The 17,500-nt window shown below is 46.7% G+C and overlaps 1 protein-coding gene across 6 annotated transcripts in view; it reads left to right on the top strand.

The window, feature by feature from the left end:
• The window catches only part of gphnb (gephyrin b), a gene marked incomplete at both ends in the record, with an annotated part of 98,620 nt that overhangs the window by 23,826 nt on the left and 57,294 nt on the right, over nt 1-17,500 (top strand). For all 6 annotated transcript variants that reach the window (XM_080833333.1, XM_080833334.1, XM_080833331.1 and 3 more), the window contains one exon: nt 10,226-10,304. In XM_080833333.1, the coding sequence (XP_080689459.1) occupies nt 10,226-10,304 (79 nt within the window). The remainder of the gene's footprint in view (nt 1-10,225; nt 10,305-17,500) is intronic.

Raw genomic sequence — 17,500 nt, forward strand, 5'->3', positions numbered from 1 at the left:
ATGCCGTCATGTTTTAGAAATGTGTCTCTTCCACTACTCCATTACTAAAATGGTGCTGGTTGCCCTGTAGGTTTTGTCCTGAAGCTTTGCAGTTATAATTATACGTATAAGTGAGAGTGTTTTGGCAGATGCTCTGTATACACATTTGCTTTGTCTTGGTTCAGTCAGATTCATTTCAGGTTGCTTTAGAGCAGCCTTCTTAAGGGTGGGGGCGTGATATGTTCATTGCACCTGTGCTTGCACGGCACATTATCTGAGCCTGTTGTATTTTGCTGCTGCCGTGAAACCACACCACTAATTACCTGTTTATTGCTGGCATCTGCTGGGAACCAGTAAAAGACGTAGGCAATCTCTCTCTCTCGCTCTCTCTCTCTATTGCCCTCTTTCTCTCTCTCCCACTCCCTCCTTTCTCTCTCTCCTCTTGCAGAAGCAGGACTGGCATCTACTACAGCCCTATTTGTCCTCACAATCCTAGTTAAAAAAAAATATTTTACCTTGTTGTGTGATGTGATTCCATTCCATCGTGTCACTATTTTAGCACCAAAAGTGTAACTGTTGTAAGCTTTTTGGGCACCTCTGTTTGTCTGTGTGTTAGTCTGTGTGTGGTCATCTCATATTGAATGACACGACATTACATGTATTTAACGAGGATGTGTGTAGCTTGGCTCGGCTGAGCTCTCTGAGCTACTTCATTTGGACCTGTTGCAAGGCAGTGCTCTCTGCTCGCTGTCCAAGGTGCTGAAAATGTGTTCTATTCTGGCTCTCACTGTGCACGGGAAAGGCAAATGGGACTGTGATGCCTGGCCTTTGTCCATGCTACTGATGAACTGTATCTCTGTGATGACCATAGAGCTGCCTGAGGGGCTATACTCACGTTTGGCTGCCTGGGAATACTGGATGTGTCAAGTGTCCATGCACATTCTACCTCAGGGGGGTTGTGCTCCCTGTTGTGTAAGCCACCTTTCTATTTGATGCCAAGGCATTGTTCACTGCTGGATCTGAGGCAGTGTCAGCTGCTATAAGTGTGGTGTGTGACACTGTGTTGTATTATAATACAGTGCAGTGTGCATCGCTGTGATTTGCGTTTCATGTTGTGTTGCGTTATTGTGTCCCTTCTGTGCGTTATTGTGTTGCGTTATCGTATATTACAGTGTGCATTGTTGCACAGCAGTGCGTCGTGCTGTGCGTTGTAGCCCTGCTGGGTTCTTCCTCTGAGTCTGGGCCCACTGGCTCAGCAGTAGCAGGTGGAGCTCTCCCCTCTCCTCTTCTCCCCGCCTCTTCTTCCCTTTATGTAAGTCTCCCCCTAATTTAGATCTGACTTCAAATAAATGAAAATCACGCTGTTGGTTGGCTCCTCTCCTCCCCAGTTATAAATAGCAATTTTTCAAATCTTATCTGGAAGCGGTGTTGTAGAGGGAGAGTGAGAAGCTTTCAAACGCCGCCCGCAGATTAAGATCCCATTGTTACGGTACACCCCCACTGCCCCCCCCCCCCTCCCCCACCATCCCCCACCACCTCCACCACCTCCATTCTCCCCCAACCTCCGGCTGCTTACTGTAAGCCACAGGATCTGTGTGTGTGTGTGTGTGTGTGTGTGTGTGTGTGTGTGTGTGTGTGTGTGTGTGTGTGTGTGTGTCATGAAACCTTCACATAGGGAGCACATGTTTCTCATTATATGTTTGTGTTTTTGTGTGAGGAGGTGTGGGTATCTAGGGTCAGGCGTTTGAGTGTTTGTGTGCGTGTGTGTGGCATTATACAGAGATATGTGGGTGTGAATGTGTGGGTGTGTACTCATATGAAGGTGTGTGTGTGTGTGTGTGTGTGTGTGTGTGTGTGTGTGTGTGTGTGTGTGTGTGCTGGGTGTGTCTCTGATAATGGATACTGTGTTTCCCTGGTGCCTACCCCACTGCTCCACTCAGAATTAACGAGGTTGCTAAGATACAGCGGGCTTATATTAGATTAGGTTATCTGCCGTTATTGCTGTTACTATATTTTCCTCCACACTGAGGAACCGTTATTCATTTGGAAATTTACCCTGGCGTGGAATTAAACAGCTTGTCTTTGTGCAATACTGGATCCCTCTCCTTGTCTCCCTCATCTTTCTCTTTCTCTCACTCTCTGCCACAAGGGGTGCATGGCCAAAAGCCTCCACCCGCCCCTCATCCCATCCACCTGCCCCTCCTCACGAGCAACCAGCGAGGCGGGAGGGACACGTGTGATCTTCAGCCCCGAGACCGATACCTCCTTAGACACTCAGAGCCAATAGACACAACGGTGCGGTGATGTCATCAATAAGGCAGCCCATTGGTCAGGGCACGCCTGCTCCCCTCCCCCACCTCCCGGCTGATAGTGCTGGGTCGGCGTCCTGGCCCTCACCTGGGGAAGCTCGGAAGAGCTCACCTGACCGTGCTGCGGATGCTGCTGCATGCTGAAGCAGATCGATTCTCTTTGCTGATGCACAGCCGCATCCTGATATTCAGATCACACGTCTGCACGGGGCTTTAATGTTTGTCCTCTACAAACGTCAGGGCACCTGAAAAAGGTCTGCTGTCTCACAAAACAGGAACAGGCCTCTGTTTAAATATAAGATTGGCCCACTGGACAATATTGGCCATCCAATGGTTGTAATGACATGGCAGTAAGTTGTAAACTAGCTGCTTGCCGCCACCATGGTGGCTGTGGTCGTTGGGGTGTCTTGAGTAAAGCTGCAGAGCTGAACAGGTAGGTCTGCTGCCAACTGCTAGTGGAACGCCACAGGATCTGGCATTTGGCATATGGCCTAATTAAAGTCTGGCCTGAGCTCAGGAACCAGCATGCTTGCACAGACTGGCTAGCTATCTTCTTTGCAAGTGTCTGTGTGTGTGTGTGTATGTGGTACTTGGCAGATTGAAGGTGTGAGCTCACGCTCCCATCCTGTGATGATCTAGGTATCTGGGCAGACACACCATGGGAGTCACTGCAGGCTTTCCCTTGATGGGTTTCTATTGCCACAGGCCCACTCTGGGGAACCTCCGTCTATCACTATATGATTGTATGTCTCTATAGACCTGTACAATAAACCTGAGTTGTGAGAAAACATAGTATAGTGTTGTTTATGTTGAATTAAAGTAAGACAATGTGCTGGAACAGATAAGTTGTCCATAAAATGGATAGATAACGTAGAACATTTTATTTTCATGTTTTCCTACATATTCCATAGGTTGAAATTGTTAATTGTTGAGAGGGAAACTGTAAAACACACTCATGATTTTATATTTTTCTATTGCATTTCATTTTGCATCAAAACCTCAGTGTGTGTTACCCTGTCCTGTCAATGAGAGGAATTTTGCATCAAAACCTCAGTGTGTGTTACCCTGTCCTGTCAATCTTCCATGAGCCTTTAATAGGTCGTCAAATTCAATTTGGCTGTGTGGGCAAGGTGTGTAAGTGTGTGTGTGTGTGTGTGTGTGTGTGTGTGTGTGTGTGTGTGTGTGTGTGTGTGTGTGTGTGTGTGTGTGTGTGTGTGTGTGTGTGCGTGCGTATGTGGGCAACATGGAGGTCAGTGGCTTGACGACCTGTGGGTGAGTGTCAGGCTAGGGGGTGTTTTTTTAATTATTTGTGGCTGAAATCATATTTTTAATCATCTCCAAAAAGTGGGGGAGAGACAATATTAAAGAGAGAGATACCAGAGAGGAAAAAAGAGAGATGAAGTATTGACAAGGATGAGTGAGAGAGAGAGAGAGAGGGAAAGGGAAGAGCTGATGAGGGGATGAGAGGTGGAGGGAGACAGTGAAAGAGAGGGATAGAGACGAGAGGAGATGATGAGGCTGTCTGAGAGAGCAGGACAGCAAGAGAGAGGGAGAGAAGGGAAAGAGAGCATGCCGTTGGAAAGAAAGAACAAGTGAGTGTGAGGACGAGGGGTAGAGAGAGGGGTTGCGGAAGGCAGATGAGCGGATGAGTGCAGGTGAAGGAGGTGGCTGAGGGCCTGTACTTACACGGAGGCCCATTAAAAGGGAATCAGAGGGCCGTAATGAAGCGCTACACGTGTGTTGGAGAAGTACTCTCACATCCACCCCAACAGTCCACTCTCCTGCTGGAGACAAGTTTGTGTGTGTGTGTGTGTGTCTGTGTCTGTGACAGAGGTTCCGCTAGAAAAAAATGTTGCTGGTCAAAGTGATCGGCAGAGCTTTCATTTCCCGGACATTTTAATGATAAGCCAGTCATGCGCCGCAACATGGTTATTGCTCTGACTATGTTCAATGAGAGCAGAGATTCTAAAATAATTCAACCCTTTTGTGAATCAATGGCGTCATCCTATCTTTTCGCATTGCGAACAGAACATTTTATCGTTACCATCAATTACCTCACACCTTAGCCAAGGGAACTCATCACTCCATTCCGACCTAAACGCCCGACACTTAGGCCTTTTCTCTGGTGGAGCTGTTCGAACATCTATGGCTTCAGGTATTACAGGTTCATCCTCATCAGTTGGTTCACCCTCATCAGTTGCGTTTGGCCTCTGAAAAAAGTTTTTAAGGCTAGTCTGCTTGGTCTTGTTTGATCCGTCTCACTCAGTTTGCACCTTGTTAAAAACCGATGGTTTGCCCTTTATTTAAAATGCAACATATGCGTGTTGTTTAATATCTTTCAAACGGCATAATAGCCTGTTCCTTTAAAACATAATAAAGGCAGTGCATGTTCGCTTTTTAGGCCTAAATATTAGGGTTATTCTCAAATTACGATTGTTTTTGGGTGACGGGATTTTTAAGAAATTCCAGTCGGACAATTTGACTGGTGAGATCTAATATTTTCGGACACACACACACACACACGTTTGAGCACTGAGCATTGCTCAAGAACCTAAAGGGAAACAGGAGTTTCCTCTTTGGAAGGATTTTCCTCCTTTCCTCTTTTCTTTACATCTCCCCCTTTCTTTGTCTCACTCCATCCATGCCTTCTTAACTATCACTCTCTCCATCTCTCTCTCCACTTTTCTCCATTCTATCTCTTTCTCTCCATCTATCTTTCTCTGTCCTCTCTCTCCGTTCAATCCTCCTCTGTTCTCTATCCCACTACCTCTCCTCTGTATTTCTCTGTGCCATCTCTTTCTCATTCTCCTCATTCTTCTTACCTCTCTTCAGTCTTTCTCCCTCCCTCCATGTCTCACTTCATCTCTCCTTATTCCACTCCTCTCTCTCTATCTTTCTCTCGTCATTCCATCTCTCTCTCTCTCTCTCTCTGGGAGAGCACACTGACAGAGCTCAGATTTCCCTCTCCTCTCCCTCCCTTCCTCCTCCTCCCCCTCCCTCTCCCTCCATAGGGGGTGTGTGGGGGGGGGGGGTTAACTGGCTGCAGCACACTGCTTTGGCCCTCCGCCCCGCACCAAACTAGCCGAGCCGTCTCTTCTGATCTCCAGCCCACACGCCGCCCCAGGCATCGCACACTCACTCAACGCGCCCAGGAAAGGTGTGTGTGCGTGTGTGCGCGTGTGTGTGCGTGCGTGCGTGCATGCTATGTGTGTGTGTGTGTGTGTGTGTGTGTGTGTGTGTGTGTGTGTGTGTGTGTGTGTGAGTGTGTGTGTAAGTTGTCTGCACAACTTCAGTATACTATTGTACATTCTTTCAGGATCAGCCTGCCACCATCTTATGTGGTGCTCTGCTTCTGTTTAATGTTAAAAGAGCTGGTTGGGCTTTCTTTAATGTGTGTGTGTGTGTGTGTGTGTGTGTGTGAGAGTGCGTGCGTGCGTGCGTCCAATTCATACTGCACTTGGTAACTCCAGTGAATAGTCAAGGGCTGAGTCAGCCTTTATAACATTCTGGGGTGACCATTCACTTATATGTTTTATTATATCAGGCAAGCTCAATCAGGCACAGAGAAAAACGATCATTTGACGAGAGACATGTTTCACATGCACTTGTAAAGACACCAGGACACTTTTGTGACCCATCTGCAGTCTTTCCCATATGTTCTAGCCTTGGTGTCAGTCCTGGATAAATAGCATGGAAATTAATTTACATCAGATTATGGTGACAGTGTGTGAGCTTATGTAGTTGTGTTCTGCTTGTTGAAGTTGATAGATCTGAATTTGTCAATTGGACTGATTAGATCTAAACTGATTAGATCGGGAAAAATCACATCAACACATCCACTTAAATACTCTGCCCTACTGATGCACCAAGACAGACGCAATATGGGAAAATAAGAGTTAAGATCGTTGTCTGGGAGAAGGAGATGCCGGAAAAATGTTCAGGGTTGGTCTGAAGTGTAGGTATGTGACAAACACACACACACACACACACACACACACACACACACACACACACACACACTAGACTCATCTGTCTGTGGTAGAATCTCCGTCAGAAGCCCACTGCTCATCAGCAGACGGAGCCCCTCAGTAAGACTCCTGAGCCCTGCTGGCTGCAAGGGACCATGGGAAACGAGGAAGCCTGGCAGCCCGGGGTGTCATGGCAACCTGTGCTATTCTTGTAAGGGAATTCGGGGGTGGAGGAGGTTGGTGGAGGTTGTAGATTGGGGAGGTGGGGGGGGGGGGGCGTTGTGTGTGTGGAGGGGGTATAGGTGGGGTTCCTCGTCTTTCTCTCTCTCTCCCTCTCTCTTTCGTCTTCTTCCTCCTCCTCCTCCTCCTCCTCTCCTGTCGTTGTCGTTCTCCTTTCCCTGTCTTCTGCTCACACCCCAGCACTGGGTGACATTAATATTCCTTTGAAGCTTGTTTCAGCTGCAGCCAGCTCTTCTATCGTTCCTTCTCTCTCCCATCATTCTCATCATCTTTCCATCCCCCCCCCCCCGTCCCTCATTCTCTTTCCCTCTTTGTTTCTTTCATTCAGTTTCTTTTCCCCTCACGTTATCTTCTCTTATACCTCAGCACAAAGACAAAGACATCTATATCACGCCTTATACCTCAGTGCTCTCAACATGAAGCGTTCTCTTTATTTCACCACTAACCATTCCTTTCCTGTCTCTCTAGTGCATATCCAGTTTTTAAAGTTCTCCCTCTATCTCTTTATCTATCTATCTATCTATCTATCTATCTATCTATCTATCTATCTTCTGTGTTGCTGAAGGTAACTTGCCATTTCATCATGTGTCGTCAGGAGTTGCCTTTTTACATATGAGCACATACCCCCCCAAACACACACACACAAGCAAGCTCCTTCACACAACGCATGTGAGCACATCAACATACATGCCCACTCACCCCACATGTAGACACGTGCACACAAACCCATGCAAACCACCACACACACACACACACACACACACACACACACACACACACACACACACACACAAACACACACTGAAAGAGAGAAAGGGCTGCCGTGTGTTAACAGCAGTGTCAGGGTCTGTGGAGTGGGTTCCTAATGGCCGCAGCCTCCTGTTGGTTAGAGCCTGTTCTATTTTTAGATGAAAGGGGGATCAAGGAGAGAGAGAAAGGGAGAGGGAGAGAGGGGGAAGAGCAGAGAAGAGCAAAGGGGGTTTGCTGCAGTCTTAAAGAAAGAATGCCCTCATAATCCAGAGCTGTGTAGGGTCTGCAAGCTGCCTGCCTTTCTTGGCAACCTTGTTTGTGTGTGTGTGAACGTGCCTGCGTGCATACGTGCATACGTGAGTGTATGTGTGTCTGTGTGTGTGTGTGTGTGTGTGTGTGTGTGTGTGTGTGTGTGTGTGTGTGTGTGTGTGTGTGTGTGTGTGTGTGTGTGTGTGTGTGTGTGTGTGTGTGTAAGGCGCACATCTGTCTATGCTGGTGTGGGGTGTACCACATCTCTGTGCTCCCGGTATTTCACGCACAATATTTAAAATCAGCCAAAACAGCTGAACATACTGGCATTAACCAAACACAGCTGAACAGCCTCACCCTAAACTAAATGAGTGTGGACTTCCAGTCATTTAACCCAGCACAGCTGAATATTCACAATTTACAATTACACCACTGAACATTTATGCAGTAAACAGTGCGGTTAAATATACCAGTGTTAACACCAGATGAAGACTGGCATAATCCATCTGCTGAACATCTTTATGCGTTCTTTTTCAAATAAAAACGTGCAAGAGACATTTTTGGTGCTTTTTTTAAAGATGTCGTCTGAAATGTGAGAGGTCTATTTTTGGCTGAAGTGATATTTTAAGAAGGAATGCAAATTTCTGATCGTATTTAGCTGAAATGATTTGTTCCAGCCTAAATTCAAGAACTGGCTGGAACATCAGTTACACGTACAACAAATCTTGTTAGTGATTTCAGCACAGACTCACAGTTCACATGCAAAAAAAGAAGGCTACTTGTGTAAGGCATTTCATTTTAATATGGGTCAGTACCACAAAACTCAAACACACACACACACACACACACACACACACACACATACACACACACCAGGATGTCACAATGTCATTATGTAACAACTGTTTATGCTGTAAAATGCATGCATTGTGATCATGGCTCATGTCCGTTACTTGATCAGGGAGTCTTCTCTCATATGTGCATGGACGCCACACTGCAGGCTTTACCGCTTCACCACTCGTGCATACGGAAAGTGCTCCCCCTGGGCTCCCTTGTTTGATGAATATTTAATTTTAGTCAAATAAGAAGTCATATTATTTTAGTATCACTTCTCCACCCATGGAAGTGTTTGTTAAGAAATAAAGCAGAGGGTTTGAGTGCAGCTGCAGTGGTTGGAGCAAGAAAACAAAGGCTGTCCTCCACCCAGTTTTACCATAGACGTAAGAGGACCTCCTGCACACACAGATGTGCGTATGCATTAACACTCCACCCAGTTTGACCGTAGACGTAAGATTTCTTACTATACTTAATCTCACTATATTTCCACATATATACATTTACACATAATGCATATTGTTTTATCCAAAGCGCTGTAAGGTATAGTCCAGATACATTGCTGTCCATCAGTATGTCTTCTCCGGGTTTTAGACATATGGCCTTGGTGTTGCTAGCGCCTGTCTCTACCAGTTGAGCTACAGGAATAGTTTAATCACATCCATACACTTCTAATGACATATATACAGTATATACAGTATATCAACACACACACGCTAGAACTATTATCAGGTAATGTTTCAGTTTAAAGTCCGCCTCTAGTTGTATCCTCATCTAACGTACAATCGTCCAGTCGGATCAGAATGTGTCTGGACCAGACCATGTAGGGCTTTAAAGGTAGAAGTCAAATTAAGTTAGTGATTCCTGACTTTAACAGGTTGTCTGTGTAGACATGCCATCACTGGGGAAATCATCCAACTCTGTGGCTGCATTTTGTTCCAGTCTTTTGCATCATTGCAACAGTATTCATATTGAAGAAGTGCTACTTCTCTCCCTCTCTCTCTCTCTCTCTCTCTCTGTTTTCCATGCTGTTCTTTCATCCCCTCATTCATACCCACATCTTCTATCACCTCCTCTTCCTTCTCTCCCTCAGGCTCATCACTCTTCACTTTTATCTTTCTTTCGGTATGGAATGGATGGATGTGCTTTGCATCTCTCTCTCTCTCTCTCTCTCTCTCTCTTCTCTCCATGCTTTGCCTTGTGGGATTTCTCTACCTCGGAGGCTTTGAGTGCCTCTCCTCCTCTCTGTGAGACAGCCTTCTCCTGAGTCATCCTGAAGAGTGGGCTGGAGACATTGGACTTTTCTCACGTTCTCACGTTCTGATGTGTCACATTCTCACCATTCTTATGGTTCTTGCGCTTTTTTTTGGTTCTGGGTGGACTGCTGTTGCCGTCATGCGGTGTCTCTACACGTCTGTTGACCTGTTCGGGTCACGTGATCCGCTCTGTTTCTAAATCAGTCTGCTAGTTTGTTTGCTCGTTTCCACCATCCTCCCCCTCTTTTTCCATCCTCCCCCTCTTTCTCTGCCTCCTTCTCTCCCTCTCTGTCTCTCTATTGTCTGTGGTTTTATTACTGAACTGACTGATGACTCATGTGGCTTTCACCTGCTTAGCTGCCATGGAACACAGTATTTGCAGATGTGTTTGTGTGTGTGTGTATGAGAGACTATTTACATTTGTGTGTGTGTCTGGATATGGTAGGGAGAAAGAGGCTGGACTAATTTCAGCGGTGCAATTTGTCAGGGTAATTTTATTTTGATGCAGTGATGTTGTATAACTTATGTGGCGTGGCATTCATGTTGATTTAAGGCTAATGTGGTTGATCTTTCTCTCTACCCCTCCCTCCCTCCCTCTCTCTCTCTCTCTTTTTCTTTTTCTCTCTCTCTCTCGGTCCAGTGAGTGATAGCTGTTATCGGAACCTTGCTGAAGACCGAAGTGGGATCAATCTCAAAGACCTTGTGCATGACCCATCTCTGTGAGTACACACACACACACACACACACACACACACACACACACACACACACACACACACACACACACACACACACACACACATACACACACACACACACACACACACACAAATAGGCACACCAAAAAGTATGAAACTCAGATTACAGTGTATAAACAGGATCATTAAATATATTACACGATTCATTAGTCTTAAGTCAGTTTCATCAGGTCCCTTTGCTTGAGGATCAGTATGCTGGTGGATCACAATTCAGTGTTTCAGTCAGTCAAGCAAAGTCAGTTGGCCTATCAAATGTAACCATATTATCTTTAATGGAATAGAAAGCTGTAGTTTATAGCCGAGCAGTTTATAGCTAAGCTATGTTAACAACTGGTCATTTGTTAAATGCAGTACATTCATGCAGGATATTCCCCAGTGTAGTATGCTTCCATTTCATTTGTATTAAACATGACTTTGAGTTCTTACTATAGTGCCATGGCTATGCTTGTCCTTCCTTGGTAAGCCTCAGTTGCACCCAACCAAGAAACATGCTGCTGACATGACACAATCACACACACACAGGGCAACCTACAGATATGCTCCGCCAGTTCGATGCCGTGCATGCACATGACACACACATGACACACTACATAAAAGCCTGCAGGTACGATGTCACAACACACTCAGGCGGTGGGGCCGCGATCGTGATGCTGATCGCTGTTGACCGGTGGCTCAATGTCTTGTCTGTCACATGGTTTTCTAAACAGACAGGGGCCTATTTGTGTGTGTGTGTGTGTGTGTGTGTGTAAGTGTGTGTGTGTGTGTGTGTGTGTGTGTGTGTGTGTGTGTGTGTGTGTGTGTGTGTGTGTGTGTGTGTGTGTGTGTGTGTGTGTGTGTGTGTGTGTGTGTGTGTGTTTGTCTCGGTAGGCCCTGCCAGCATGCCTGTCTGAAACAATTGCCATGGTGGGCTCTACACCCAGACGGCGCACACAGGCACACACACATTCACACAGACACACACGGGTGCCCTCAAATATCCAGCTCCATGTTTGCATTGTAATGGTGAATAAGACTTACAGATGCAACAATATAGACACACACAAACACACACAGGCACACAAACATACAGTAAAGCATTGTGCCAAACTTGTAAGTATACAGTACAGTCCACATGCATTGTCACTGTGCATATGGCGCCCATACACACGTGCACACACAGATTCATGAACAACCCTCTCTGCTTTTGTGATCATGGTAGAAGTACATGAGAAACAGACACACATCCACATGCTTCACACACACACACACACACACACACACACATCCACATGCTTCACACACACAATTTGTCACACGTTCATGCATGCACAAAGTTGGCGACATATTTGTATACATATTTATATCAAATCCACACACACACACACACACACACACACACACACACACACACACACACACACACACACACACACACAGCACACACAGGACACACTTACACCTGCATGCACTGACTAACACACACACACACATACACCAATGAACACATTTCACCAGCAGGCAGGCTTAGAACCCCACTCTCCACTCACTCACTTCCTGTTTTAATCTTCTCAGACTTCAGAAGGCATTAGTGTGATAGGGACACTGACTCACTCATATGCATGGGCGCACACACTCACACACACACACACACACACACACACACACACACACACACACACACACACACACACACACACACACACACACACACACACACATATTCTCCTTATAATTGGGAGAGTCCAGTGGTGTTTAGGAAAAGACAGACACCAAAAGGCTCTGCTGATGACAGATGAAAAGGAAGCACAAAGAGTAAAAAAAAGAAGGAGAGAGAAGCCATTTCTGACAAGATGGGGAGACAGGAAAGCAAGGTCAAGCAAGAGAGAAATGACACCCACAGATAGAGGACAGCAAGGGGGGGGTTGTGTGTGTGTGTGCGGTTGTGTGTGTGTGTGTCACTCGTTTGTCTCCCAATCTGGTGAAAGAACATTCAGAATGTGTATGTGTGTGTGTGTGTGTTTGAGTGTGAACGTGTGTGAGGGGTATTCTCCAAGGGGTCCTACTCTCTCCCTCTCTGTCTCTCTTCGCTTCGTCCTCGAGCGACTTCAGTTGTACCATCCTTTATCAATTTTACAAATTGGCGGCGCTAAGAATAGCCGAGGCATAAATCAGATGGGTTGGCATGTGGCTGCTCTCCCACTGGGTGCTGTTAAGAGAGCGAGAGAAAGAGAGCGGCCCGCCAGACCTCCAGACGAGCAGCCAGACAGCCAGTCACCGCCACCACACCCCCCAGCATCACTACACCTCTCTGGGCCACACCTCCCCTCACCACCCCTCACCGAGGAGTGCTCTGAGAGAGAAGGAGAAAAAGCACGATACGCTTAGCCTTACCGGAACAGGGTTGTTTGGAAGGAAACATGTAAAAGTTCCACTGATGAAGGGCTCTTTGTTGAACCTTTTGTAGAATACCTATCAGCTGTGGGTTTTGTAGCAATGAACTGTTGATAACCTTCTTGAACTTACTTCCATAGATGGAACAAAGGGTTTACTGTTAGAATCCTGTTTACATCCTTTTAAGCTTTTGGGTGAAGAACCATTGGTAAACCTTGTATGTAACCCTTATGCCAGGTTTGCTGAAGAGCCTTTTACTGGCAGTCAGCTTTCAAAACAATCTCCAATTAAGAAACTATAAAAGCCCTTAAAGGAACCGTTAGGCATTCCTCAGTCAAGTCAAGCAGAGGAACTGTCTTCTGGAAGCCTATAGAGTACACACTGAGAGATCCCATTCAGCCGCAGTGGGAATGAATGGGAAAATTGAACTAGATCTGGCTGCTGTAGAGGTGCCAGGGCAAAATATGCTAAGCTACACTGGGATGGATTGGAGTGGAAGATAACATGCTTTGCCACGTTACACTTTGAGCCATGGGAAAACACACTCCAGTGGAGGTGGCAACACTTTGCTGGTTTAAAGGAATTCCGAAAAGCCTGTACCACGGTGCAAGCCTCAGATGGTGGTGGTGGGGGAACGGGGAGGTGAGCTATACTGGTGTGCTATATTTGGAGCTCAACTAGAAGAGGAGGCATTAACGACACCAAGGTCGCCAAATTCACTCCTCAAATTCACTTCTCCTCTGTGTCCATCCCCCTCTACTATATGCCACTGTGGATGAGCGCTAATGCTAAATAAATGGAGGTGAGCGTGTGTTACATTAGTCACTAGTGGGAGGGAATGGAAAAGATGTGCTACACTCGTCTGTAGCAGAGATGATAAAAAAGGGACACATGGACTACCGGGGAGAGGAGATGCATATGGACACAGTGTGGGGTTGCATTATGCATTATGATCATCAGCCTGTGGTTAAGGATGATCAGTGCCACAGCACATGGAACCGAGAGGTGCCATTATATGACTGGTAAGAAGTGTTAGTTTAACTTTTAGTCTGGGCTACTGTGGCGATGAAAGATGATGTAGCCAGGAGCTACATAATTAGTTAGGCTAACACTGAACTGGACTGCAGATGACTAAAAAGGAATGCTGAATCCTGGTTATACAATCAGGATATTGGAGATACATTCAGAATGTATATGAGAGATATATTCCATGACACACATTTGGGTTAACTTGAGAGGCAACAGTCAGAAAAATGGATGTTATAGTAACCCATATGGGTAATTGGTTGTACCAGCTAATTTCTTTGATGAATTTCAATTGACTTAATTAGCTGGGCAGGCTTCAGGTGCTGTCGAGTTTCAAAGGAGGCCATAATCTAGTTTGACTTTGTTATGTAAAACAAGATGGCTGCATGAGTCACAAAACACACACACACACACACACACACACAAATGCTTTTTTGGAGGCAAATCAGTGGCAGATATTCATCAGGAAGGTCTATTACAGGAATAGGGCTTGGGCTTGATTGGCTAATGATGCTTTTGACTTTGCTAAGAGCGGAGAGTGGGTCTTCACGTTAGGCTCGTGGGACGCAGGGCTTGGCTCTGTGCTCTGTGGAGTATGTCCATACCCAGGCTGCGGTTGTGGCTATCAGTGACCTAAAATACAATCCCAAGGAGCCCATTGTCCTTTGTCACCTTTAAGTGAAGATGTGCTCCAGATAGTTTGTCTCTTATCCTTTGTCTTTCATCTCCTCGTCATCTCTTGTTTTCCTTTTCTTTATCTTTATCTCTTCCTCTCTCTCTCTCTCTCTCTCTCTCTCTCTCTCTATATGTTTGTATATTGGCCCTTAAATACTTTTTTCAATGTGTGCGCAGTCCATTCTGTGCAATAGTCCTGTCAATCTTTCTCAATCTATTTGTGATGATGTGTCTCTGTATGCAGTGCGAGTGTGTAGTGCGTGTAGTGCTCAACCACCATTTCTGACTGTAGTCTCTGTGTTGTGGTTGTCTGTGTCAGTACGGCAAGCACCCTCGTCAATATAAGAGATTACAACAAAATAAACCTAATATGCTTCTCCTCTTCTATCAAAAGAAGAGAGGCAAGGAGAGGATTGAAGGGAGTGGGTGAGGAGAAAAAGAGCGGAACAGCTCTCTTCCCAGCCTCATCTCTGGGGTCCCCTTACCAGCCAAGACTGAATCTGAGGGGCCTCTTCGCTCGCACCATCTCTCTCGCTCACTCTCCACCACCCTCTCACTCCCTCTTACCATCTCCCTCATTCTTTCCTCTTTATTTCCCCACCCTTTCTCTATCTCTTTCCCCCTCCTCTTACTCTCCTCTTCCCCTCCACTTGCTCTTACTGTCTCTCAAGGTCCTTCCCACTCTCTCCTTTCTCCCCTCTCTGTCTTTCCATCCATCCCTCTCTCCTCTCCCTCCCCCCTTCTCTCTCTCCCTCCCCCTTCCCTCTCTCTCTCTCTCTGTTTCTCTCCCGCTGTAGTGGCCGTGAGTGGGTCTGCTAAGACATAGCACAAAGGGCCTGCATTATTAATTGAATTACAGGAGCAGATGGCTCTCATTACGGTGGTGGCCCAGAACAGCACATCTGCCCAGTTCAGATGCACATGTGTGGCACAGGCAAGAGAGAGGTATGGAAGGAGGGAGGGAGAAAGAGAGAGAGAGAGATGTTTAGCAAGAGGGAGAGGAGGGGAGAGGCAAAGATAGGGGGTGAAAGAGAGATGGAGGATAAAGGTGGGGATGGGCTTCAGTCAACATACAAACACACCTTCACATGCATACTCTACATACGTTTGGTATGCACAAACATGCAGTGCATTGACACACACACAAACACACATACAGAGAAAGAGAGAGAGAAAGAGAAAGAGAGAGAGAGGAGAAGGCGCGGAGGATAGAGAGGTCCATACCTAAGCATGTCCATACACACACGCACATACGCACACACAATTTAAGGCATGCGCAGACATCCACAGACACACATCTCTTACTGTCTCAGTGTTCCTTTATTAAACACATACACCGTTTTCATCTCACACACATGCGTTGCCCCCACCCTCACACCACTTACGCCATATGCTTTCACCCATCTCCTTTCTCAGTCTACCCATTTTCTCTCCTCTCTCTCTCTCTCTCGTCCACCTTATCTTTCCTCCACCCCTCCTTCTCTCCCCCTCCCTCTCTATCCCATCTTTTCTTCCATCTCCTTATCTCTCTCTCTCTCCCTCTCCCTCACTTGTCTGTTATTTATATCCTGGTCGGGGCGAGCGCCCAGAGTGGCCGTGTTTTCTGCTTGGGCTGTGGCAGCCTCCATCTGCAACGTAACTCCCTCACCAGGCCATAAGTCAACCACAGGCTGTGGAGGAGGGGAGAGAGAGGGATAATGGGAGGGAGGGAATGAGAGAGAGGAGTGGAGAGAGAGAGAGAGAGAGAGAGATGATGGGAGGGAGGGAGGGAGGGAGGAGGAGAGAGAAGGAGAGAGAGAGAGAGAGAGAGAGATGATGGGAGGGAGGGAATGAGAGAGAGAAAAGGAAAAGGAAGTGGGACAAGAGAGAGGAGTGGATAGAGAGAAGGAGCTGAGGGAGGTGGAAGGTGTGGAGGGGTGGAAGAAAAAAAGTTGGGGGGGAGAAAAGTGGGAGTGAATCATGAAGGAATATGACAGAGGGAAAGAGAGAGAGAGAAAGACAGCTAGAGAGAGGATGCAAGAAAGAGAGAAAGAGAGATATGGAGAAAGAGAGAGAGAGAGAAGAAGAGGCAGCGATGTTGTACCAGCGGTCTTCAGACTCCTCTAAGTGCTCCCGGCAGCAGTTGGGTGGCTCATCTCCAAACACATATCCCAGCCCAGTTTCCACTCCTGATGTTCAGTCTCCACCCCTGATATCCCAGCCCAGTTTCCACCCCTGATATCCCAGCCCAGTTTCCACTCCTAATGTTCAGTCTCCACCCCTGATATCCCAGCCCAGTCTCCACTCCTGATATCCCAGCCCAGTCTCCACCCCTGATATCCCAGCCCAGTCTCCACCCCTGATATCCCAGCCCAGTCTCCACTCCTGATATCCCAGCCCAGTCTCCACTCATGATGTTCAGTCTCCACCCCTGATATCCCAGCCCAGTCTCCACTCCTGATATCCCAGCCCAGTCTCCACTCATGATGTTCAGTCTCCACCCCTGATATCCCAGCCCAGTTTCCACCCCTGATATCCCAGCCCAGTCTCCACTCATGATGTTCAGTCTCCACCCCTGATATCCCAGCCCAGTTTCCACTCCTAATGTTCAGTCTCCACCCCTGATATCCCAGCCCAGTCTCCACCCCTGATATCCCAGCCCAGTCTCCACTCCTGATATCCCAGCCCAGTTTCCACCCCTGATATCCCAGCCCAGTCTCCACTCCTGATATCCCAGCCCAGTCTCCACCCCTGATATCCCAGCCCAGTTTCCACTCCTAATGTTCAGTCTCCACTCCTGAAATCTCAGCCCAGTCTCCACTCCGATGTTCAGTGGAGAGGGTAGAAATAGAAATGTACAAACAAGACTTTTGTGGCACATCCACAGAAATGAAACATGGTTTGTTTACACCAGGGTGTGTAGAAGAGGCTGGAAAGGTGTATGCTAGCTCTGTTTTTTTAGACATTTGGATTAAAGTTACCTTGATAAAAGTTTTCATCAAGATTACCATTACCAATTGAGATTAACCTTTTTGGGAACGAATCATGGAGTCCTGTATAGGAGCCTGGTTCAATGCACCTTTTTGCATCAAAAAAAAAAATCTAAA

This window comes from Sprattus sprattus (genome assembly GCF_963457725.1).
Source record: "Sprattus sprattus genome assembly, chromosome: 2".
Lineage (NCBI taxonomy): Eukaryota > Metazoa > Chordata > Actinopteri > Clupeiformes > Clupeidae > Sprattus > Sprattus sprattus.